This window comes from Mobula hypostoma, chromosome 8 (assembly GCF_963921235.1).
Source record: "Mobula hypostoma chromosome 8, sMobHyp1.1, whole genome shotgun sequence".
Taxonomy (NCBI): domain Eukaryota; kingdom Metazoa; phylum Chordata; class Chondrichthyes; order Myliobatiformes; family Myliobatidae; genus Mobula; species Mobula hypostoma.
Genome location: NC_086104.1, coordinates 118,383,384 through 118,410,083, shown reverse-complemented (window position 1 = coordinate 118,410,083; position 26,700 = coordinate 118,383,384). Strand labels below are relative to the sequence as shown.

At 44.7% G+C, this 26,700-nt stretch overlaps 1 protein-coding gene across 1 annotated transcript in view; it reads left to right on the top strand.

Moving 5' to 3' along the window:
* LOC134350217 (uncharacterized) overlaps nucleotides 1-25,635 on the top strand; it is a 46,200-nt gene extending 20,565 nt beyond the window's left edge. The window contains exon 4 of the mRNA XM_063055217.1: nucleotides 20,900-25,635. Within this exon, the coding sequence (XP_062911287.1) occupies nucleotides 20,900-20,955 (56 nt within the window). The 3' untranslated portion in view covers nucleotides 20,956-25,635. The remainder of the gene's footprint in view (nucleotides 1-20,899) is intronic.
* Nucleotides 25,636-26,700: the final 1,065 nt, after the last annotated feature.

The window sequence follows — 26,700 nt, the reverse complement described above, 5'->3', positions numbered from 1 at the left end:
AAATCCGTTTGCACCACTGAGTTTTGAATTTTTCTTCCCATTTAGAAAAGCGGCCACACCATTATTCCTTCTGCCAAAGTATACGACCATGCACTTCCCTACACTATATTCCATCTGCCACTTCTTTGCCTCTTCCCCGAATCTGTATACGTCCTTCTTCAGACACTCTGCTTCCCTCCACCTATCTTCGTATCGTCCATAAACTTTACCACAAAGCCATCAATTCTGTTATCCAAATCATTTACATACAACGTAAAAAGAAGACGACCCAACACCGACCCCTACGGTAACCCACTAGTTACTGGTAGCCAATAAGAAAAGGCTCACTATATTCTTACTGTTTGCCTCCTCCCAATTAGCTAATGTTGTATCAATGCTAATATATTTTCTGTAATACTATGGGATCTTATCTCATTAAGCAGATTCTTGAGTAGCACCCTGTTAAAGGCCTTCTGAAAATTCAAGTACAGAAATGTCGTAATTTCTTCTCTGTCTATTGTGCTTATTATTTCTTCAAAAAAGTTCTAACAGATTTGTCAGGCAACAGTTTTGTTTATGAAGAAAGGATACTGACTTTGACATGCATTATCTTGTGCCTCTAAATACCCCGAAGCCACATCCTTAACAACAGACTCTATCGTTTTCCCAGCCACTGATGTCAGATTAACTAGCCTATAGTTTCCTTTCTTTTGTCTCCCTCCCTTCTTGGAAGTTGGACGGAAATTTCCAAAACTGCAGTTCTCTCGAACCATTCCAGAATCAAGTGATCTTGGAAGATCATTATCAATTGTCTCCACAATCTTCAGCTACTTCTTTTAGAACCTGGGGTGCAGTCCATATGTCCCAGTTGACGGCTCAGCTTCCCAAGCAACTTCTCCTTAGTACTAACAACGATGCTCAACGATAAACACTCTCGCAATTCTGGACTTCCACTCGGGTCTTCCACAGAAGCTTGGCGCAAAATATTTACTTAGTTCGTCTGCCATTTCTTTGTTCCCCCCATTAATGCCTTTCCAGCATCATTTTCCAGCGGTCTAATATCCACTCTCGTTTCTCTTTTTATATATCTGAATTCTTTTTCTGTATCCTCTTTTATATTATTGGCTAGCTTGCCACGGTATTTCATCCTTTCTCCTTATGGCTCTTTTAGTTGACTTTTGTTGGTTTTTAAAAGCTACCCAATCGTCTATCTTCTTGCTATGTTATATCCTCTCACTTTAGCGTTTATGCTATCTTTGAACTACCTTGTCAGCCAAGGTGGCCACATCCTCCTTTTAAAATATTTGTTGTTGTTTGGGGTTTATCTTTCCAGAATCTCCCACAGAAACTCCAGCATTTGCTATTCTATCGTCATCCCTGCTGGTCTCTCCTTCCAACTCTGACCTCCTTTGTTTTCTTACCCATGTTATTGGGAACAATAGATATTCTGACCTGCGGCCGTTTAAGCTCCCCCACTTCGAATGCCTTGGCCCCGATCCAATATATCCCTGACCTTGGCGCCTGGGAATTAATATCACTCACGGCCATAGAATCAGTTTTCTGCTCCTATAATTATAGGATCCCCTATCACTACTTCAATCCTCTTTGTTCTCTTCCCTCCTGGGACACAGAGCCAGACTCAGTACTAGAGATTCGATCGCTACATCTTCCCCCTGTAGATTGCCCACCTGCCCAACAGTATTCAAAGGGGTATACTTATTATTGAGGGGGAACGGCCACCATGGTTATCTGCTTATCTTTTCCCTCCCTACAGTCACCCAGGTGCTTGCTTCCTGTACCTTAGGGGAATTTACCTTTCTATAGCTCCTAGCTATTACCTCATTTTCTTGCATGAACCGTAGGCCAAACAGGCGCAGCTTCAATTCCTTACCACAGTCTCTAAAGAGCTGCAGCTCGATGCACGGCATACAGATGTACTTACCAGGCGGATTGGAAGTCTCCTAGAGTTACCACATCCAATACAAAGAACAGACCAATTCCCCTGGACCCAGTCGCTGCGCAATAGCTTTGTATAATCAGAAGGAAAAAGAACGACGAGAAACTTATTTAGAACCTCCGCCTATGCCTGCCCAGGTCTCTTTCCACCAAAGTAGGACCAATTTAACACTGTCCCACTCACACAATAGCCTCTCTTAATACAAATCCTTTCTTTTTATTGACCCCACGCTGATTGCAGCCCGCCGAAAAAGCATGATGCATAGAGCGGGCTGATGATATATCGACCAGGCGATGTATAAACTGGGTGATAAGGTATAGACTGGATGATGTCTAAACCATGTGATGTATAGAGAGGGCAATGCTGTACAGATTGGAAGATAACATATAGATGTTTTTTTTGATGTATAGTCTAGGTGATGTGTTAACTGGTCGTTGTTGTATAAACTGAATAATATTGCATAGATTGCACGATGGCGATGTGCTGTCAAGTAAAAAAACATGCCAATGAAGCATCTGTTGTCTGTCTTTAGTATTGGCCTGGAGCTTATCATTGCCTGCGATTTCAATTAACGTGCTGGAACATTAACACATATTTTGGGATGTTCTTTGGCTACAGACAATGTTCCAGAGGACTGTTAGAACGATAAAACCATAGAACACTACAGCACAGACAACAGACCATTCGGCCCTTCTAGTCTGTGGCAAAACTTTATTCCGCTAGTCCCATTGATCCGCACAATGTCCATAACCCTCCAGACCTCTCCCATCCATGTATTTACCCAATTTGTTCTTAAAACTTAAGAGTGAGCCCGCATTTACTACGTCACATGGCATAGTGGAAAATTATTAGAGAAGCTTCTTCGGGATAAGACCTTCTCTCTTTGGGACAAGCACAGATCACTTCTTTCAAACACGATTGCATTTATTGAGTCAAGCAGGTATTTGATAAGGGTAGGACAGATGATACAAACTGGAGCCCATAGACATTAAAAAAAAGAAACTGAAAGTTCAAAAGAGGTTTGCAGGAACGTTATTTCCACAGATTGCAGTAGGCAACGAAATACTTCCACCTGAAGTGGTGGAAAGAAGTACAATAGCAATATATGAAGAGCATTTGGACAAGCCCGTGAACAGGAAGATAATGAAAATATAGAGAATATGTACAGGTAGGCGTGAAGTTGAACTAGGCATCGTGGTCGGTAGAGAAATGCTGGGCCGAGTGGCCTGTATCTGTGTAGTGCAGTTTCATGTACTGGAGAATTTTGTGTCCCACTCTGGTTACCCAGGCATAGCAAGGACATGGTTAAACAGGAAAAGATACAGAAAATATTCATGGAAGAGTTTACCAGGCCTGGAGGGTTTGAGTTATGAAGAGAGATTGGACAATTTAGAAACCATAGAAAAACCATAGAAACCATAGAAAAACTACAGTACTGAAACAGGCCTTTTGGCCCTTCTTGGCTGTGCCGAACCATTTGCTGCCTAGTCCCACTGACCTGCACAAGGACCATATCCCTCCATACACCTCCCATCCATGTATCTATCCAATTTAATCTTAAATGTTAAAAAAAAACCCGCATTTACCACCTCGTCTTACAGCTCATTCCATACTCCCACCACTCTCTGTGTGAAGAAGCCCCCCCACCAATGTTCCCTTTAAACTCCACCCCCTCAGCCTTAACCCATGTCCTCTGTTTTTTTTTCTCCCCTTGCCTCAGTGGAAAAAGCCCCCTTGCATTCACTCTATTTATACCCATCATAATTTTATATACCTCTATCAAATCTCCCCTCATTCTTCTACGCTCCACGGAATGAAGTCCTAACCTATTCAACCTTTCTCTGTAACTGAGTTTCTCAAGTCCCGACAACATCCTTGTAAACCTTTCAAAATTATTTATGTCCTTCCTGTAATTTGGTGACCAAAACTGAACACAATACTCCAGGTTCGGCCTCACCAATGCCTTATAAAACCTCATCATAACATTCCAGCTCTTATACTCAATACTTGGATTAATAAAGGCCAATGTACCAAAAGCTCTCTTTACGACCCTATCTACCTGTGACGCCACTTTTAGGGAATTTTGTATCTGTATTCCCAGATCCCTCTGTTCTAGTGCACTCCTCAGTGCCTTACAATTAACCCTGTACGTTCTACCTTGGTTTGTCCTTCCAACGTGCAATACCTCACATTTGTCTGTATTAAACTCCATCTGCCTCCAATTTGGGACTATTTTCATTGGGATAAAACAGGCTGAGCAATGTCCTTATAAATATTTACAAGATAACGAGGTGCAAAGATAACGTGAATGATCGCAGACTTCGCCCATACCTATGCGCGCGTGTGTGTATGTGTGTGTGTGTGTGTAGTGTGAACATGAAAGGGAAGTGTTAGCCAGGTCGGATTGTGCTGATGTCCTTAAATATGAGGGGGCATAGACTTAAGGTTAGGAGGGACATTTAAAGGAGGGATTAGCAGCAATTACTTCACGCAGAAGGAGGTATGAATATTATATGAGCTCGAGCTTCCAGAGGAAATGTCAGAGGTGGGAACAAGTGTGCATTTTCGACAGGTACATAAATAGCAAAGGTTGAGACAATATGAAAGAGATGGGCAGAAGGGCACGATTCAGAGCTGCATACCTATGTTATATGATGAAAGCCACAGAAGTTTCCAAAGATTGAAGGGTGAGAATGGGAATGTGGAAAGTTTTTGAGGTCGATGATTGTACTGACTGCAAGAGTAACCTTAGGGTGGAACGGTTGTGTTCTTTCTGCTCTCGTCACCTGAACCCGGCTGAGGGAATCTGGAGGAGAGTCTCTCAGATGGCTACTTCATCATCCGTGCGTTCTCAATTAGAACAGAAACAGAATGCAATCATTTTCCATCCATTGATCTATGTAAACTTATAGACATTACTTCTGAAGGGCAGAACACTGGCACAGCAGGTAAAAGCACACGCCAGACCCAGAGAGTCAAGTTTGATCCTAACTTACGCTGTTCTCCTTGTGGAGTTTTTACATTCTGCCAGTGACTACGTGGCTGTCTCCCGGTTGCTCCGGTGTGCTCCCACATCCCATCGTCAGGGCAATCCGAGGGTTAATGTTTCCTATAAATTACGTCAAAATCTATTGTATAGGTGAGTGGTGGGAGAAATCGGGAGAATGGAATCCAGGGGAAAGAAGCGAGGTCATGGGATTCATCGACTCAATGAACCTTCAATATCTTGAGGAATGACAATAACAATCCTAATCACTCAGTCTTCCATAACCCGAGGTCTTGCACGAACCATGCGATTTACAATATGCTGTGGGCCATACCAGAGGTATTCAGGTTTGTCAACCATGAAAGTTACAACAGCTCCAAGTAACACTTACATCCACTATGATCAAGTTTTTTGAGAGGCTGGTGATGAACCCCTGCCTGAAGCGACTCCTACTGGCATAAAATGTCCAAAGTAGATGGCATTTTATTTGCTTTTCACTCAAACCTGGAACGTCTGGGTTCAGCACATAAATGCAGTTATGAAGAAAGCCCGGTGGTCTCCACTTAGTTAGGAATTTGCGAAAATTTGGCATGACATCTATTACTTTAACTAACTTCTATAGATGTATGGAGAAGCGTATATTGATTGGCTGCGTACAAGCAACAATGCCGCCGAACGGGAAATCCTACAATACGTAATGGATATGGCCCAGTCCACCACTGGTAAAGTCTTCTGCAACATTGAGCACCTTCATATGGCATTGTCGCAAAAAAGCAGCATCCATCATCAGGTATCATGTGCCACACAGAACATGCTGTCCTCTCGCTATGCTATCATGAAGCATGTTCAGAAGCCTAAGGACTCACACAACCAGGTTCAGGAAATGCTATTATCCTTCAGAAATCAGGCTTCTGAGCCAACTTCACTTGCCACAATCCCTGATCTATTTCCAAGACCAAAGGGTTCACTTTTCAGAACTCTTCATTTCATGTTCTGGATATTTCTATTTTCACTCAGCTCATACTGGCAAAACCTAAGGTCCGGGCATAGCCACATAGACTCGTTTCTCAATTGCTAGTAACTTTTGAACTCCTCTAGTGGTGATTAGTATTGTGACTTATAATAGATTTACGCAAATAATGGCGTGTAATTAGGTCATGTTCATGTTCCATATTTAACGTGCTTTTCACACTTTGGTAACCCCATGGAAAGGTTTCACTGCTGACGTAATGATCTTTCTGTCGAAGCAGTGCTTGGTTAGAGATAAGGGGAATACGAGCTGGGTCTTTTGTTCGGCGGGAGATGAAGAGAGAAGACGCTGGAGAAAACCGGTCGTAGGATACGACGCGCTGGGGAGATCGTGATTCGATGGAGCCAGCCGGCGGCTGAGGATCAGTGAAATAAGCTCCAACCAGGGCCGGATTTATTGGGGCCGGGGCCCCTGGGCTGCAGGCCCTGATGGGCCCCTGCCGACACCATAAAATTATGCTGTACCAAGCAAAAAAAAAAAGGCAAGAACAAGAGCAAAGGTCGTACTGGTCTAAATATCAAAGCTGTGGACCAAGACATTGGTTTAGTACAATACGTAGGCTATAAAATTACAGACCTTAAGAGGGAAGATAGAAAGTAATGCAGATTCTTAGTTTGAAGGACGTCATCTAAAGCACTCAAAAATAGACCTAGAGTTAGTTGGCTTAGTAAAGTAATGATGGAGACGAAGTACGATGTACCCAATCTTAACTCTTTATTTAGCTATTGCTGCACATACCATAGGCCTTATTTCTCAAACAATGCCAAAGCATTTTTATCCAGGTATTTTCCTCAACCGTGTGTTCTGAGAAAGAAAAATGGAAATGAGAGACAAAACGCCGAGAGATGGCACTATGGCAAACTAGGAAACTAAACAATACTAACCTTTTTGAAAAATGAGATCTAGCACATACTAACCTATTGCTGTGCTGTGTGGCTTGCAGAGTAAAGGCCACTTCTTACTTGCTAGGTTTGTAAACAGCCAATTATTAGCTTACTGACACTGAAACAGAAACAACACTGACACACAAGCCTAGATATTTACAAAGTAAGATGCTTGTTTTTTAAAAAAATTAAAGCCTACTTCTTCTGGATTTCTTTGCAGCAAAATCCATGATCAGATCACTAAAATCCAGTTTCCGAACAAGATCACTTTCAAGTGACATCAGAGTAAGATGATTCGGCCTGTCCTGTCCCATTGTGGATCTGAACCTATTATTCACTGGTTTGAGCTTGGAGAAAGATCGCTCACCACTTGCATTTGTGACAGGGAGGGTAAGGTAAAGCCTCAAGGCAATGCTTACATTTGGGAAGATGACCTGCAAGATTTTTTTTTCTCTGCGGAAGCATAAAATCTCTGTTGCGGATGAATTCCCTGAAATGGACAATCTCCTCCACAACGTCTAACTCCAGGTCAGCTGAATATCTGCTTTGGAGATCAGATGCTCTCTTGCGTGGATCTTGTACAGAGACAGAAGGGATCTCGTTTTGGATGCCAAATGTGTTGTTAGGGTAATTATATGATGCAAATCTGCAATCAATCTATCCATCACGACCGAATAAAACAGTAGCTGAGAATTTTTCTCTGGCTGATAAGCCAACATCAGGTGTTGTGGATTCACCCAGAAAGGCTTTACGTTTGCTTTGTCGATGGGTGTCTTCTTTGTACACTTGTGGGAATGTTGGAGATATAGTTTTAGCTTAGATCTCAAAAGTATCAAATTGATAATGCAAGCTTGCTATGTATCCCCGTAGTGATCTCACCAAATCCACAGTATTACACAGGTCTAGATTTACAGCTTCTTGCAATGCAACACTTGCATTTTCAAAGCGCTGAAGAATGCAATGCCACAATTTGTTCAGAAAAGCTATCTCAAACTTGTCTTTTTTTGTATAGTGACCTTGCTTCATTTCTAGTTGCCATATTCTGATAAATGTCATCTGCAATGCTCTTTAACGAATCTTGAATATTGGCATAATTTCCGCAAAATGCTTGTGTGGCTTCTGCACGTGCCGCCCATCTAGTATTAGAGAGATACTTCAGAGTTTCAATGCCCTTGTTCGCATTAGGCTGAAGTCCTGCGGTCACCACCTTCCACCTAGAAGTTGACTTGGAGCAGAAGTTGAACATATTCTGCACGAAGCTGAAAAAATCCAGCTGTTTCAACACAACAGTTGACACTGTTGATTCCAGAGAGATTCAATATGTGTGCGCACATGGAACCTACTCAGCAAGTGAATTGATTTCCTTGATGCAGGATTGTAAGCCTTTGTATGCACCGAGCATATTTGCAGCATTGTCATAGCACTGCCCCCTGCAGTTGCTCATGCAATATTCATCTCTCCTGAAACTTTGAGCACAAACTTACATAAAGCCTCCCCATTGTGGCTCCTGATGGGTAGAAATCGTAAGAATCGCTCCTGACTGTTTCGATCAGTTGACACATAATGTAAAATGAATGTGAGCTGATCAACGAGTGCAACATCGGTGCTTGAATCGATGCCAATAGAAAAAAAAATATTTGGCCATTTTGACTTCACTGGTGATCTCTGACAGAACTCAATCGCTCATGAGCTCAATAAACTCACGTTTTAGGTGAAAGACATAAATGAGTGGCTGATCCTGCATTTCCAAATTTCTATATGCGCGCCTTCAAATACGGCTCAAACTCACTTATTACCTCTAGAATGCCCATGTAGTTGCCATTATCAGGCCTGCCAAATATGTCACTGGAGCCTCAGATAACCAGTCCCCTCTCGACCAAAAACTTCATAAACGACACCATTCTTCTCAATGCGCCCGTCAAGTAGACATACATTGACTCGAACTCTTTTTACAGTTGTATATCTCTTCTTCCGCTGTCAGACGCTAGTGTAACGTACGTCAGTATAGTTTCCCTGTGGTGTTCGCTATTTTAATGCTCTCCACTCGCTAAAGCCAGTTAGCTACTGACTGTAGCAAGGACGGTGGTCCTGTGCTAACGGTGGTGCTAGCGCTAGCTGTTGAACAAGTCTCCATTTGTCCACGGGTATCAGACTGCGACAAGAACGATGGTAGAGCTGCATCATCGAGAACAGGTTAAAAAAAAATCTGTCAATTTCGATGTCTTTTTTAATGCTTCTTTCTCACTGTCCTCTTTTTCTTGTTTCTTTTTTTCTTTTCTGTGCTCCACTCTCGTATTTTTTTTTTGTCCGCCACGATGATAGCTACTTGCTTTGAGCCCTCTGCAGCTCGGGCCCCTGGGCTGCAGCCCAGCCTAGCCCTGCCTAAAGTCCGGCCCTGGCTCCAACTGATGCACATTTGACTGTTGAATTAGAAATATAGGAGCACAGAAAACTTACAGCACAATGCTGTGCCGAATATATACTTACTTTATAAATAACCTAGGGTTACTCATAGCCTTCTATTTTTCAAAGATCCATTTACCTACTCAGGAGTCCCGAAAAAGACCGAACTGTATCCGACTTCACCATCATCGCTGGCAACCTATTCCACACACTCACCATTCTCTGCTTAAAAAAAAACCTTACCCCTGACATCTCCTCTGTACCTACTTCCAAGCACCTTAAAACTGTACCCTCTCGTGTTAGCCATTTCAGCTCTGGGAAAGTGCCTCTGCCTATCCGCACGATCAATGCCTCTCATCATCTTATACACCTCTATCAGGCCACCTCTCATCCTCCGTCGCTCTAAGGAGAAAAGGACGAGTTCTCTCAACCTATTCTCATAAGGCATGTTCCCCAATCCAGGTAACATCCTTGTAAATCTCCTCTGCACTCTTTCTATAGTTTCCACATCCTTCCTGTAGTGAGGTGACCAGAACTGAGCACAGCGGAGTCTGGTCAGGGTCCTATATAGCTGCAATATTACCTCTCGGTTCTTAAACTCAATCCCACGGATGATGAAGGCCAATGCACCATATGCCTTCTTAAACACAGAGTCAGACTGCGCAGCAGCTTTGAGTGTCCTATGGACTCGGATCCAAGAACCCTTTGACCCTCCACACTGTCAAGAGACTTACTATTAATACTATATTCTGAAATCATATTTGACCTACCAAAAGGAACAACGTCACATTTATCTGGGTTGAACACCATTTGCAACTTCTCAGCCCAGTTTTGCATCCGATCAATATCCTGCTGAAACCTCTGACAGCCCTCCACACTATCCACAACACCCCCAACCTTTGTGTCATCAACAAATTGACTAACCCATTCCTTCCTCATCCAGGTCAGTTATAAAAATCACGAAGGAGACGGATCCTAGAACAGATCCTTGAGGCACACCACTGGTCACTGACCTCCATGTAGAATATGACCCGTCTACAACTATACTTTGCCTTCTGTGGGCAAGCCAATTTTGGATCCATAAAGTAAGGTCCCCTTGGATACCATGCCTCCTTAGCTTCTCAATAAGCCTTTCCTGGGGTACCTTATCGAATGCATTGCTGAAATCCACATACACTACATCTAATTCTCTACCTTCACCATGAAAAAAAAATCTTATCAGGCTCGTAAAGCACGACCTGCCTCTGACAAAGCAATGCTGACTATTCTTAATCATATTATGCCTCTCCAAATCTTCATAAATCCTGCCTGTCAGGATCTTTTCCATCAACTAGCCAAATACTGAAGTAAGAGTCACTGGTCTATAATTTTCTGGACTATATCTACCCCTTTTCTTGAATAAGGGAACAAAAACAGCAACCCTAAAATCTTCCGGAACCTGTCCCGTCCTCGTTGATGATGCAAAGATCATTGCCAGAGGCTCAGAAATCTCCTCCCTCGCCTCTCACTGTAGCCTGGGGTACATCTCGTCCGGTCCCGGTGACTTATGCCACTTGATGCTTTCTGAAAGCGCCAGCACAAACTCTTTTTTTTAATGTCTATATGCTCAAGCTTTACAGTCAGCTGTAAGTCTTCCCTACAATCGCCAAGATCCTTTTCTGTAGTGAATACTGAAGCAATGTATTCATGAAATATCTCTGCTATCTCCTCCGGTTCCATACACACGTTTCCACTGTCACACTTGATTGGTCCTATTCTCTCACATCCTATCATCTTGCTCTTCACATACTTGTCGATTGTCTCTGGATTTTCCTTAATCCTGCCCGCCAAACACTTCTCATGGCCCCTTCTGGCTCTCCTAATTTCATTCTTAAGCTCCTTCCTGCTAGCCTTGTAACCTTCTAGATCGCTATCAACACATACTTTTTTGAATCTTGCAGAAGCTTGTCTTTTCTTTTTGACTGGAATTTCAACAGCCTTTGTACGCCACGGTTCCTGTACCTGACCGGTCTCATTGGAACGTACCTATGCAGAACACCATGAAAATATCCTCTGAACATTTGCCACATTTCTGCCGTGCATTTCCCTGAGAACATCTGTTCCCAATTTATGCTTCCATGTTCCTGCTGATTGCTTCACATTTCCCCTTACTCCAATTAAACGGTTTCCTAACCTATCTGTTGCTATCCCTCTCCAGTGCTATGGTAAAGGAGATAGAATTATTCTCACTATCTCCAAAATTCTTTCCCACTGAGAGATCTAACACCTGACCAGGTTCATTTGCCACGTGTCCTTTTTGTGTTTGCTTCCTCTTCTTTACTAACCCTTGATAGTTAAGATTCATAAATATGATTCCTTTAATCATATGCAGTATGTTGTCTGTTATTTCTTGCCACCTAGTTGTAACAGGGTTGCAAATTACACAGCATCCACAAAAAATGGGTTTAGGAATGGGAGGGCCGTCTCAATCTCAAGGGTTTGGCGGGACCAAAATGTGTCTTCCCTAGACTTACAAAGCCAAGGAAACCAGCGGGGTTTCATTTTTGGGGGTATCGTCCCCGATCGATATCGTTGGATGCTGTGTTATTGCGCTAAGCATTGATCCAATGGGTTCTGTGTTTAAGCCTGCGTTAAGCTATTGTCCGGTAAAGTGATTAAGATACGTGGTTGTGGACGCTGCAGGGTTTGAGCAGTGGTGCGAATCCACGGGGTTACGGGTAACAAATGCTATCTACTAGTGGGGTAGACATTCGTAGTTCCAGTGAATTGTTAATTCGGACTTTACGTACCGTTAAAGCATTAGGAGAAGTTATGATCGTGGAGCGGAGTGTTGACAAAAAAGGCGGGCAAAGATATTGTTTCAGTTCCGACTAGCGCTGGCGTAACCGCAGTGGAACTGTCTGGTACTACTGGGCACTCGGGTTACTGGTGGACGTGGGCTGCCCGTACTTTCCTGGCGAAGGGGAGAATAGGCGAGCATGCCGATGCGGAAGCCGATTATCCGGTAATTGGGGGTGGAGACTTTAAAGACACGTTGTGAAGGGAATGAGTGGTTTGATGTAGAATGTTTAATGAGTCCTTCAGCAAGGGATGAGCATTCTGAGTTGGTAGAGGCCCTTACCTCCTTGGTTTGTAAAAGGAAAAAATGCCCATTTTCAAAGTCCCAGCTATTGTGGGCTCAGTATGTTCTCAGGAACGAAGCCGAATTCCAAAGGGGAAAAGGAGTATGAAAATTGGTAGAGCAGACCTCTCAGATGCTGGATGAGAAGCAATGCTTTGATGAAGTAAAAGACAGCGATTGGTAACGAGTCCGAAGGGGCCGACGTATTGAGACCCCTGAAGGCAAAGATCCTTTTGGCTACTTCTGCGGACTACATGCAGGGTTTGAGCAGTGGTGCGAGTCCACGGGGTTATGGGTAACAAAGGCATATCTACTGAGTGGGGTAGAGGTTCGTAGTTCCAATGAATTGTTAATTCGGACTTCACGTACCGTTAAAGCATTAGGAACAATTATGATGGTGGAGCGGAGTATTGACAAAATGGCGGACAAAGAAATTGTTTTAGTTCCGACTAGCGCTGACGTAACCGCAGTGGAATGGCCTGGTACTATTGGGAGCAACACACATAAAAACTGCTGATGAACGCAGCAGGCCAGGCAGCATCTATAGGAAGAGGTACAATCAACGTTTCGGGCCGAGACCCTTCGTCAGGACTAACTGAAAGAAGAGATAGTAAGAGATTTGAAAGTGGGAGGGGGAGGGAGAGATCTGAATTGATAAGAGAAGACAGGAGCAGGAGGGATGGAGCTAAGAGCTGGAAAGTTGATTGGCGAAAGGGATATGACAGGATTACAGGATGGGAGGCCTAGGGAGAAAGAAAGGGGGAGGGGGAATCCCAGAGGGTGGGCAAGGAGTACAGTGAGAGGGACAGAGGGAGGAGAGAAGAGAAAAAAGATAATAAATAAATAAAAAAAATAACGGATGGGGTACGAAGGGGAGTTGGGGCATGAACGCAAGTTAGAGAAGTCAATGTTCATGCCAACAGTTTGGAGGCTACCCAGGCGGAAAATAAGGTGTTATTCGTTCAAACTGAGTGTGCTTCATCTTGATATTAGAGGCCGTGAATAGACATATCAGAATGGGAATGGGACGTGGAATTAAAATGTGTGGCAACTGGGAGATCCTGCTTTCTCTGGCGGACAGAGTATAGGTGTTCAGCGAAACCGGAGGCCTGTGGGGTGGTAGGTGAGGACAAGGGGAACCCTATCCCTAGTGGGGTGGCTGGAGGATGGGGTGAGACAGAGATGCGTTTGAGAGCAGAGTTGATGGTGGAGGAAGGGAAGGCCCTCTCTTTAAAAAAGGAAGACATTTCCTTCGTCCTGGAATGAAAAGCTTCATTCTGAGAGCAGATGAGGCAGAGACGGAGGAATTGAGAGAAGGGGATGGCATTTTTTGCAAGAGACAGAGTGAGAAGAGTAATAGTTCATGTAGCTGTGAGAGTCTGCAGGCTTATAGTAGACATCAGTAGATAAGCTGTCTCCAGAGATAGAGACAGAAAGACGAAGAAAGGGGAGGGAGGTGTCGGAAATGGACCAGGTAAACTTGAGGGCAGGGCGAAAGTTGGAGGCAAAGTTAATTGCTGCGTTCATCACCAAGTTTTAGGTGTGTTGCTTGGAATTCCAGCATCTGCAGATTTTCTTGTGTTTGCGTGGTACTATCGGGGACTATTTTTGGCGCGAATGAACTATTGGCTAGAAACTATTTTTGGCGCGACGGAAGCCCAGTGGAGCTTATGTTGGTGTTTCAGAACATGATTCAGGAGAAGGGGAAGAAACTTGCCGGATACATTTTTCAGCTAGAGAAGAAGTTGAGTTGCTTGCTGCGTAGGGGTGGGGTGGGGGTTCATTCAAACGGCTGAGGTGAATTAGTTAAGAATGAACCAAGTGGTGAAAGGCGCACAGTCACAGGATATGATCGCTTGGCGTCTCCGAATGTCTCGTAAGACGCGCCCCCTTCCTCGTTTGTCGAGCTGATCAGACATGTAAAAGAGACGGAGAATGCGACGGAGGTGCGGGAGGCCTCCATCAGCAGGGTACAGTCCTCGGTCGTGGCCCGCTTGGATGAAGTGACCACTGGTAGCTCACCCCGGTGAGTGGTAAAGGAACTCGTGGTAGAGTTTAGGACTAAGATGTCCCAGTTGTTATCGGCGGGTGCGGTCACCCCGCATGATAAAGCCTACAGGGAGTCAGATCCCCTGAGAGGATGGACTAGAGGGCTGCTAGCGAACGGTGTTCCGCGAGAAGGGGAGTGACAGATATTGCCCGTATAACTGTGATGAAGAGGGAGACTTCAGCGGGAGTGTAAAGCGTGGGAAAATCCTCCGAGAGTGAACCCCCGCGTATCTAAGCGGAGAGACCCAACGAGGGAACGGCCAAGCGTCTCGGGGCGAACACGTTCCCAGCAATATATCAAGGAACACCCTAAAGCTAAAAAAAAAAGAATTCCTGAAGACTTAGTGAGGCCAAGCTCCAGTGTATTGCTACGGATTGAGGGTATTTATGTTGGAGCGATAGTTGACACCGACTCTCAGGAAACTCCGCTGTACCATATTTGATGCATTTACCATGGGCGCTGCTCAGTGCGCTAGAACTTGGGCCGTTAGTATGGATGACTACCCGTATGATAGTTATTTCTCATTGAAGCTGGATTTTTCGGAGGCAGATATGGGAGTAGCTGAGGTCCTTAATACATTAGTGTTGGTTTATCCGGACTCGGCCGAGAAGTGTGAAGCTTCAGTTCTTGTGGGGACAAATAATTATATTGCGAAGAAGCCAATAGGAGTCTGCGAGGAAAGAGTTGGAGAGAGCCTTCTGAAAATACTGTCTATTCACCCTGTGTTCCCAGCTACTTTTGAGGAAGTGTGCGGGCGCACTGGGTGGATGTTGAGCATAAACGGGGGACTGTGTGATACACCCAGTCCAAACCAGTCGTGTTACTGCCTGGGGAAGTAACTAGAGCAGGGGTCGTCAATCTTTTTTTGCACCGCGGACCGGTTTAATATTGACAATATTCTTGAGGACTCGCCGACCGGGGGTGAGGGGGGTGTGTTGAAGTAGGTTTACACTCACCTCAACATGCCTTTTACAGTTAGGGTTGCCAACTTTCTCACTCTCAAATAAGGGACAAAAGTAGCAGTCAAATCCCGGCACACTTTACCCCTTGAAAGACTACCATTACCGTGAAGCCTTGCGCGGGCACCTGTGTGCGCACGCGTGACGTGCGTATGTGATGTGCGCAAGCGCGTACGTGCCGATTTTTCTCACATACAAATCGGTTTTGCCTTCATCTTCCCGACTATACTACTATACTGTACATACATTATTTCTACTTTATATAGGCTGTGTATTTATCATATCATTACTGCTCTTACTATATGTTAGTGATATTCGCTTTCTGCGTTATGTACTATTTGGTATGCTTTGTTAGGTTATTTTTTGGGTCCGGGAACTCTCAAAAAAATTTCCCATATAAATTAATGGTAATTGCTTCTTCACTTCACGCCATTGCGGACCTTAGAGGGGGAAATACAGGACAAACCAATTTAGCCCAATATACGGGATGTCCCGGCAAATACAGAAAAGTTGGCAACGCTCTGTTCAAGTTCAACAGTGCGTGACAGGGGATGAGGAAATGTGCAGCTCAATCATATCGTTTCCTTACTGCCTGGTAGCACATGGTTTGCGGCCCGGTGGTTGGGGACCGCTGAGCTAGAATGATGGGAAACCCCAAATTTCCCGGAATGCCAGATGCCGAGGCCCTCTTTGTGTATGCTCTAGAAGACCACAAAGAGGAGTCATGCTTACTTGCTGAGGTACTGGTGAGATCCGGGCTGGAGAATCCCTTGGCTGTGCTGGTGAACAGGATGGCAATGAGTTTCAGGAGCACTTCGGAGAGGGAAGGCACCCTCAGGAGCGGGATTCCAATGGCACCTTTTTCCGGCGAGACAAGCCGGGGAGAAACTTTATCCTAAAAAGGTGAAGTTGACAGCCGAGTCATTCGAATTTGGCAACTCTCTGGTACCTGGAGGTTGAAAGAGGAGCTTGGTAGAGAAGTGTTTTAAGCTGGAAGATGTCTTTTCTGCTGACGAGTTCGATGTGGATTGTTCCAAGAGCACTCGCTACGTCGTCCGGGTGACAAAGAACAACCCGTTCAGAGGAAGGTCGCGGCGAATACTGCTGGCACAGGTGGAGGACGTTCGGCAGCATCTGTGGAGTTTGAAGTAAGCTGGGATCATCACTGAGTTTAGAAGCCCTTATATGTGTCTCCAATAGTGGTAGCCAGGAAGAAGAATGGGAAGGTACGGATGTGTGTGGACTATCGGACTCTGAACAGGCGTACAGTCTCCGACCAGTATACGGTTCCGAGAATCCAGGACGCGAAGGCCTGCCTGACTGGTTCGAAGTGGCTCAGTGTGCTGGACTTGCGAAGTGAGTATTATCAAATCCCCATTCGAGAGGATGACAAAGAGAAGAATCCATTAACATATCCACAGGGATTCTTCCAAAATGAAAGAATGTTCCAGGGCATATCCGGAGCCCGGGCGACTTTCAAGCCTGTCATGAAGAAAATGGGGGAATATGAGCTTACTTGCTGTACCCTCCACGATCTCACAATGTTCAGGTCCTCATTGGAGGAGCATGAAGCGAGGCTACTGGAGGTGCTGCGCCGCCTTGAAAGCTGAAGGGTTAAAACTTTGCATGGACAAGTGTCAGTTCTGCATGACGTCGGTCAACTCTGTTAGGTACATCGTCTCACAGGATGGAGTAGTGAGGAATCAGTCTAAGGTACAGGCAGTGATCATATTGTCAAGGTCCCAGACTATGAGCTCATTGGGCTTGTTCCTTGGGTTCTGTGGGCACTATCGGAGGTTTGCGAAAGACTACTCTAAAGTGAGATATGTGCAGAGACCCTTCAGTTGCTGAAGGAGCGCCTGTGCTGGCTTTTGCAGGCACCCGGTTGCTGTATGTATTGCATACAGATGCTAGCAGAGAGGATCAGGGCACAAGGTTGAGACCTGTCGCGATTGTCAGCCAGAGTCTGTCACCGTCTGAGCGAAGCTACCACATCCACAAATTGGAGTTTCTGGCATTGAAATATGCTGTGGTGGATAAGCTAACTTTGAGGGGAGGACGGACAACAGCCCGTTAACAACTCATGACCTTGGCGAAATTGGATGCCGCAGGCAATCGGCTAATGGAGGCGTTGTCTACCTATGATTTCAGTCTGAAATACCAGCCGGGGAACTGGAACGTTGATGCCGATGCGTTGTCCCGATGTGCGAATGAAGGGCTGGACAGGGTCGGAGAGTGGGAGAGCGTTCCTGCTCCAGGAATCAAAGCCATGTACCAGTTTTCCATTACGGGAAATGCACAGGAAAGGCAAAGGCAGAAGTGAGCAGTAGATAATTTGGGTGCTTCTGATGGTGTCATTCCAGAAGCTGACTGCAATCTGTCTGCTCTGAAGACAAAGTAGTTGCCAGAATTGAGTCCTGGGGAAGTGGCAACCGCTCGGCGAGATGATCCGTGCATTGGTACTGTCTGGTTAGTCGTTGCATGACCCAAGCAGACATGATGAAACACTCTGTGGTGTCTCTACTACTGAGAGAATGACCAATATTGGAGTTCATGAACCAGATTCTATACCGGCACGTCACCTCAGTGTAACCAGGTGATTCTGCCTGAGAAGTATCAGAGGATTGTATTGGAGTCACTTCATAATGATTCCGGCCTTTTGGGGGTTGGCAAGACCTAATGGATTACTCAGAGTTCGGTTCTATTGGCCCGAATGTAGCTGGTGGTCGAAGAGTACTGTAAGTCGTGCACTCGATGTATACGGAGGAAGACACTACCAACGAGAGCCGATCCGTTATCCCACTTGCAGAATGGGGTGCCACCGTATCTGGTGTGGAAGGATTTCCTATCAATACCGCCTGATGCCAACAACATGGCGAATGTCTTGGTTATTATGGATCACTACATCAGAAATGCGCAAACTGTCCCTACTAAGGTTCAGAGGGCGTCTACCGCGTCCAAAAAGTTATTGTATGGAAGAAGTATTTCGTTTACTATGATCTCCCCAAGTGGATACATAGCCATCAGGAAGGGGATTTCGAAAGCAGGCTCACACACGAGTTACTGAGCATGCTTGCAGTCGAGAAGTCGATGACTACGCTTTATCACCCGCAGAATCTGGGGCTAACTGGGAAGCATAAATTGGCTGACCGCTGGGCGGCTACGCCCAATGTAAAGATGAGTCAGATGCCAAACATACCAGTTTTCCGGGTGAAACCAGAGGATGGGAATGGGCCAGTCAAGATTCCCTATCAGACCCACCTTCTACCTCTGGGAGAAGTGTATTTGTTGACCCAGAGGCTGACCTGGACCCTACACCTAGTGAGAGAAGTCTGCCGCGACGTGGGGAAACCGAAGGACGAGCAGCGGAAAGGGTTAGACCAGAGCCCACATATGAATATGATACAGTCTCAGAGGATGAGGATATGGGGGTGTGCTATATGCTGCCCTTTGCAATCTCCCTAATGATTGATGAATAGATCCTCAATCCTTCTCACGCTGAAGCAGGTGAAATAAGGCGAAACTATCAGTGGACAAGCAGATTTGTGGTTAGAAAATAACGGGAGACTGGACTCTAAAGTAATTAGGGCATGAATCCGAGCTCAGGCAAGTGACGAGAGGACCTGAGTTGTCGGGAGGCACGAGTAATACAGGCAGGGGCCTCCTCCAGGTAGACAGAATAGAGCACAGGGAATGTCTGAAGCTGTACAAGTAGATGATGGGGTAAGGAGGACCCGAAGAGTCAGGAGATCCCCAGATAGACTGACAATGACGTCGCACCCGGGGAAGAGAGTGTGGCAGCTATCCCGTTGGTGAGATATGTTACTGCCACGTACACCTGGGTTGGAATTTGTGCTTTATATGAAGAAGTGACAGATTATCTCTACGTCATGAAGTCATAACTAATTTTGGTTGGGAGAGAGTGTAACATCCTGGGAAAGGTTTCACGCTAACGTAGCAGCCTTTCTGTAGAAGCATTGTAGAAGCAGTGTTAAGATTATGATTAGAGATAACGGCTGCTTTGGAATGTGAGCTGGGTCTTTTGTTCGGAGGAAGCTGTAGAGGGAAGAGACTGGAGAGGACAGGTCGTAGGAAACCCGGTGGGGAGATTGTGATTCGATGGAGCCAGGCGGCGAGATCGACTGAGGCTTCGTGAATTGACAGCTAACTGGTGTACATTTCACTGTTCAATTATAATGGGCCCTTCTTGTTTTTTTCTTCTTTCTTTTGTTTACTAATCCTTTAGTTAAGATTCATCAATATAATTCCTTTAATCGTTTGCAGTGTGCTGTCTGTTATTTCTTGGCACTGAGTTGCAACAGGGTTGCAAATTACTCAGCATGAACTCATACAGGGGTTTGGGGTGCAAGGGCCGTCTCAAAGTCATGGATTTGGCGGGGCTAGAGTGTGTCTTCCCTAGAATTACGCAGCCAAGAAAACCAATTGGGTTTCCTTGTGTATATTTGGGATTGCTATATCTATTAATTAAGTGGTCCTTGCTTGCTTAGTCTGTAATATTATATCCGTGCAGTTATTATTGATTGTCCCATCTGTAACAATGTATTGGGCTGATATAATTTGTAGGACCCTGACACTAAAACTGGATCAGGCTTGCACTTATAGAAAGGTATGCTATGAGTTTGGATTTTAAAATGGAAGAAAATGACTAGAATTTGATGACCGATTTGGCCTGGGTAAGTAATTAGATTGAGTTAAACTGCTGCAAGATTCTGGAATGTGTTGGATAATTTCTGCTTTCTGCTGGCACTTTATACATTTGCCGTCTTGAATTTCTTGGTCGTGGGAATGTTTTCCATGGAGAGTGATGCTCTTCCATTCGTTGACATTTTTTCTGTAGTGATAATTTATTCATTTTGTATTTGTTCTAAATAGTTAGGGTTATTTTAGCACGCCAAAACTTTATCAGATGTCGTAGGAATTTCACAAGTATTGTGTGTAGTTTATACAGTATATATTAAGACCTTCCATTAACGATGATTGTGGGACAGAATGAAATGCTTTTTGGTAGTCAATATACCAACATGCAATATTCTTGCAATTCCCCAACTGTTCACTTAGAATTACAGACTCTGTTATCAGTTATCCTTTACATTTTTTCATAGCCTTACTAGTTCCTTTCTGCTCATCCGTAAGTATGTTCTGGTTATCTAAATGAGTGATGACGTTGCGAGATGCATGATGTTACTATGGTTTACAGAATGTAATAGGATAAACGATGTTTTGTCGGATTAGTTGATATTTCCCCTTTAGGTCCAAGATATGGTATTTCTTCTTATTATTATTTATTGTTCTTTCTTTTTGTATTTACACAGTTCGTTGCCTTTTGAACACTGATTGTCCACCCTATTGGTGCAATCGTTCTTTTATTCTGTTGTGGCTATTGCATTTATTGAGTTTGCCCGCTAGAAAATGAGTTTGACAGTTGTACATGGTCATATATATGTGCTGTGATTATAAATTAATCTTGAATTTTGAATCAAACATTCAAACGTATTTCTTATTATTTCAGAATCCGAAGACGTACCTTTCTGCAGAGAACATTTATACGCTCACGTGCTCCTTTAATTGCGGAAGTACTGACCTTTTCGTTGCTGTGTTTCGCTGTTCTCTGCGCGTTGTGCGCAGGGGGATAACCACTGGCAACCTCTGCCAGAATCCTTAAACTGGGAAGGAAGTTCATTTTTCAGCGGGGCAACGATCCAAAGCACACTGCCAAAGCAACCACGAAGTGGTTTCAAATGGAAAATATTGATGTCCTTGAGTGGCTCATTCAGAGTCCTGGCCTTACTCTGATCGAATATCTCTGGTAAGACCTCAAGCGTGCTGTCCCCCGTCACTTCCCAACTAACCTGGCACCGCTTGAGCAATTTAACAAGGAGGAATGAACAACTTCTGCTCCATCGCATTCTACAACGCTAACAAAGACTATCCAAAAAGACTACTGGTTGTATCAGCTGCGAGAGATGGTTCAGCTAAGTAGTGAGTACAGAGGGATGAAGTAGAACCATAGAACCATAGACAATAACAGCACAGAAACTGGCCTTTTGGCCCTTTTTGGCTGTGCCGAACCATTTTTCTGCCTAGTCCCACTGACCTGCAGCTGGACCATATCCCTCCATACACCTCTCATTCATTTACCTGTCCAAGGTTTTCTGAAATCTTAAACGTGAGCCCACATTTACCACTTCATCTGGCAGCTTAATCCACACTCCCTCCACTCTCTGTGAAGAAGCACCCCCCCATGTTCCCTTTAAACTTTTCCCCCTTCACCCTTAACCCATGTCCTGTTTTTTACCCCAGCCTCAGTGGAAAAAGCCTGCTTGCATTCATTCCATCTATACCCATCATAATTTGATATACCTCTATCAAATCTCCTTTCACTCTTCTACGCTCCAGGGAATAAAGTACTAGCCTATTCAACCTTTCTCTGTAACTCAGTTTCTCAAGTCCCAGTAATATCTTTGTAAACCTTCTCTGCACTCTTTCAACCTTATTAATATCCTTCCTGTAATTTGGTGACCAAAACTGCACACAATACTCCAAATTCGGCCTCACCAATGCATCATACAACCTCACCATAACATTCCAACTCTTATACTCAGTACTTTGATTTATAAAGGCCAATATACCAAAAGCTCTTTATACGACACTATCTACCTGTGACGCCACTTTTAGGGAATTTTGTATCTGTATTCCCAGATCCCTCTGTTCTACTGCACTCCTCAGTGCCCTACCATTTACCTTGTATGTTCTACCTCGGTTTGTCCTTCCAAAGTACAAGACCTCACTTGTATGTATTAAAATCCATCTGCCAATTTTCATCCCATTTTTCCTGCTGGTCCAAATCTCTCTGCAAGCTTTGAAAACCTTCCTCACTGTCCGCTATAGCAATCTTTGTATTATCAGCAAATTTGCTGATCCAGTTTACCATATTATCATCCAGATCATTGATATAGATGACAAATAACAATGGACCCAGCACTGATCCCTGTAGCACACCACTAGACGCAGGCCTCCACTCAGAGAAGCAATTCTCCACTACCACTCTCTGGCTTCTTCCATTGAGCTAATGTCTAATCCGATTTACTAACTCTCCGTGTATACCTAGCAACTAAATCTTCCTAACTAACCTCCCATGTGGGACCTTGTCAAAGGCCTTACTGAAGTCCATGCAGACACCATCCACTGCCTTCCCTCATCCACTTTCCTGGTAACCTCTTAGAAAAACTCGAATAGATTTGTTAAACATGACCTACCACGCACAAAGCTATGCTGACTCTCCTTAATAGGTCCCTGTTTATCCAAATACTTGTATATCCTATCTTTCAGTGCTCCTTCCAATAATTTACCTACCACGACGTCAAACCTACTGGCCTATAATTTCTATGATCACTTTTAGAGCCTTTTTTAAACAACGGAACAAGATGAGTTATCCTCCAATCCTTCGGCTTCTCACCTGTAGATAACGACATTTTAATGAAATCTGCCAGGGCCCCTGCAATTTCAACACTAGTCTCCTTCAACGTCCGAAGGAATACCCTGTCAGGTCCTGGGGAGTTATCTACTGATTTGCCTCAAGATAGCAAGCACTCCTCCTCTTCAATCTGTAAAGCTTCCATGACCTCACTACTTGTTTGCCTTATTTCCATTGAGTCCATGCCAGTTTCCTTAGTAAATACAGAAGCAAAAAAAGAAAAAAAATAAGATCTCCCCCATTTCTTTTGATTCCATACATAGCCGACCACTCTAATCTTCAAGAGGACCAAATTTATCCCTTGCTATGCTGTTGGTCTTAATATACCGGTAGAATCTCTTTGGATTATCCATCACCTTGACTGCCAAAGCAACCTCATGTTTTCTTTTAGCCGTCCTAATTTCTTTCCTAAGTATTTTTTTTACACTTTGTATACCCCTCAAGCAAATTATTTGGTCCCTGTTTCCTGTACATGTCATACATCTCTTTCTTCCTCTTTATCAGAGTTCCAATATCAGGAACATACAAATCTGTACTCTAAAATTTCTCCTTTGAAGGCCTTCCACTTAGCAGGCACAACTTTGCCAGAGAACAACCTGTCCCAATCCACGCTGTTTAGATCCTCTCTCATTTTTTCAAATTTGGCCTTTTCCAGTTTAGAACCTCAAACCGAGGACCAGATTTATCTTTATCCACGATCAAGTTGAAACTAATGGTGTTATGATCACTGGAACCAAAGTGTCCTCCTACACACACTTCCGTCACATGTCCTAACTCTTTTCCTAATAGGAGATCTAATATTGCTTGCGCTCTAATTGGTACCTCTGTATATTGATTTAGAAAACTTTCCTGAACACATTTTACATACTCTAGCCCGTCTAGACCTTTAACAGTATGGCAGTTCCAATCAATATGTGGCAAAATAAAATCCCCTACCGTCACAACTTTGTTTCCTGCAGTTGTCTGTTATCTCTATGCAGACTTTTCTCCTTCAATTCTCGCTGACTATTGGGTGGTCTATAATACAACCCCATTAATGTGGTCATACATTTCCTGTTTCTCAGCTGCACCCATATGGCCTCGGCATACAAGCCCTCTATTCTTTCCTGCCTGAGCACTGCTGTAACATTTTCCCTGATTAGCAATGCCACCCACCCCCCCCCCACCCTTCTTCCCTCTGCCTCTACCACGTCTGAAACATCGGAACACTGGAACATTAAGCTGTCAGTCCTGCCCTTCCTGTAGCCAAGTGTTACTACTGGCTATAATGTCGTAATTCCATGTGTCTATCCACGTCCTCTGCTCGTCAGCCTTCCCCACAATACTCCTTGCACTGAAATAGACACACCTCAGCAGGTTATTACCAGCACACACAACCCTTGTATTTGTGACTTGGCATGGACTTTTAACATCATTTATTTTCACCCTTGCTCCACTATCTGCTCTGGTACTCTGGTTCCAATCCCCCTGCAAATCGAGTTTAAACTCTCCTTAACAGCAATAAAAACACCTCCCTGCAAGGATATTGGTCCCTTTGTACTTCAGGTATAACTCGTCTCCTGTACAAGTCCCACATGCCCCAGAAGTCCCAATGATCCTGAAATCTGAAACCCTGCCCCCTATACCATTTCCTTAGCCAGGTGTTCTTCTGCCAGAGCATCCTATCCTTACCCTCACTGGCACGTGGCACAGGTAGTAATCCTGAGATTACAACCCTCGATGTCCTGCTTTTTAACTTGCTACCAAACTCTCTATACTCACTCTTCAGGACCTCCACACTCTTTCTTCCTACATCATTGGTACCGATGTGTACCATGACATCTGGCTGATCACCCTCCCACTTCAGAATGTTGTGCACGTGATCAGAGACATCCCTGACCCGGGAGGAAACAAACCGGGAGTCTCTGTCACGACCACAGAACCTCCTTTCTGTACCTCTAACCATCGTGACCTTATCACTGCCCCCTCCTCCTCTTCCACCCTCCATTCTGCACTGCAGAACCAGACTTAGTGCCAGAGATCCGCCTGCCGCAGCTTATCCTAGGTAAGTCATTCCCCCCAGCCGTATCAAAATCGGTATACTTATTGTTGAGGGGAATGGCCACAGGGGTACCCTGCTCTGCCTTCCCTTTCCCTTGTTTAACAGTAACCCAACTACCTGCGCGCTGCTGCTTTGGTGTAACTACCTCCCTGAAGCTACTATCTATAAACACATCATTCTCACGAATGATCCGGAGGTCATCCAGATCCTGCTCCAGTTCTCTAACACGGTTTGTTAGGAGCTGCAGTTGGATGCACTTCTTGCAGGTGTCGTTATCAGGGACACCAGAGGTCTCCTTGACTTCCCACATCCTGCAAGAGGTGCATTCTAACATCCTGCCTGGCATTCTCTCCAAACCAACTTGTCAAAAAAGAAATCTAATGAGAGAGAAAAATACAACAACAACTGACCGGAACCTACCCTCGCCTCTGCTTGTTCAGCCAAAGCCGTCCCACTTTGACTCAGTCCACTCCGACGATGGCCGCTTCGCTAGACGAAACTTCTTTTATAGTGCGCTAGCTGACCGGCTGTCTTCGGCTACACCGCTCCCAATTGGTTGGCCGTTTAAAAAACTGAAAAAGCCCGCGAATCTTCTACTTCTCAGCTCTGCCAACGGCCTCTTCGCTGGATGAAGTGCTGACATTTCAGTGTTTGAACTTTTAGTTTTTCATGCTTTACAATCTTAGGGCTCTATCTTGGTCCATCGGATCCACAAATAAAAACTGTTGAATTGATCAGAATCTCTGGCTGTAATATTTATGTGAAAATTTGGGGCTGAATCCCATTATAAGACACTATACACTGCGAAACGCTTTCTTCTGGCAGCTCGTTCCATATACTCATCACGCTTTGCATTAAAAAATAATTCTCGTCCATTTTATATCAATCGCCTCTCAGCCTAAACTCTAGTCCTCCAGCTTTGGGCCTACCTACCCTTGGCCTAGGCCTCAGTCACCATATCAATGTTTCGCTTGATTTATGCTTGGCCATAAGATCATGTACCCAATGATCCAAGGAATAATCACCCAACTGGCTTAAACTCTGCCGACACTCTGGAGTACTGACCTCATTTTTGTAAACCTCACTTGCACTCTTTCCAGCTTAACTGCATCTCTCATCCAGCAGAGTGACCTAATCTGAAAGCAAAACAGCGTATAAGGTTTTAATCATCTCTTATAAAAGTGTAACATGACATCTCCACATCTGCATTTAATCGTTTCAGGTGATAAAGGGCAGCGTGCCAGATTGGTAAGTTTCTACACTGTCTGCCTGCCATACCACTTTCAAGAACAAAGACGTGTACTCCGAGTCTTTGTCTTTGAGTTCCGTGTTCGCCGCGATGCGGAACTCTACTTCCGCCGTCTCCGTCTCCGAGCCTACTTCTTCGGCAAGGACTCTTCCATCCCCACCGATGACCCCTTCTCCCGTCTTCAACCCTCCTCTCCTTCATGGAGACCCCGCTCTGGTCTTCTGCCTGCTCTGGATCTCTTTATTGCTAACTGCCGACGGGACTTCAACCGTCTCAACTTCACCGCACCTTGTCCCCATTCCAACCTCATTCCTTCGGAACTCTGCTCTCCACTCCCTCCTCACTAATCCTAACCTTACTATTAAACGCGCCGATAAGGGGGGTGCTGTTGTAGTCTGGCGTACTGACCTCTACCTTGCCGAGGTACAGCGACATCTCGCGGATACCTCCTCTTATTTACCCTTCGATCGTGACCCCACTAAGGAGCACCAGGCCATTGTCGCCCACATCATCACCGAATTTATCCGCTCAGGGGATCTCCCGTCC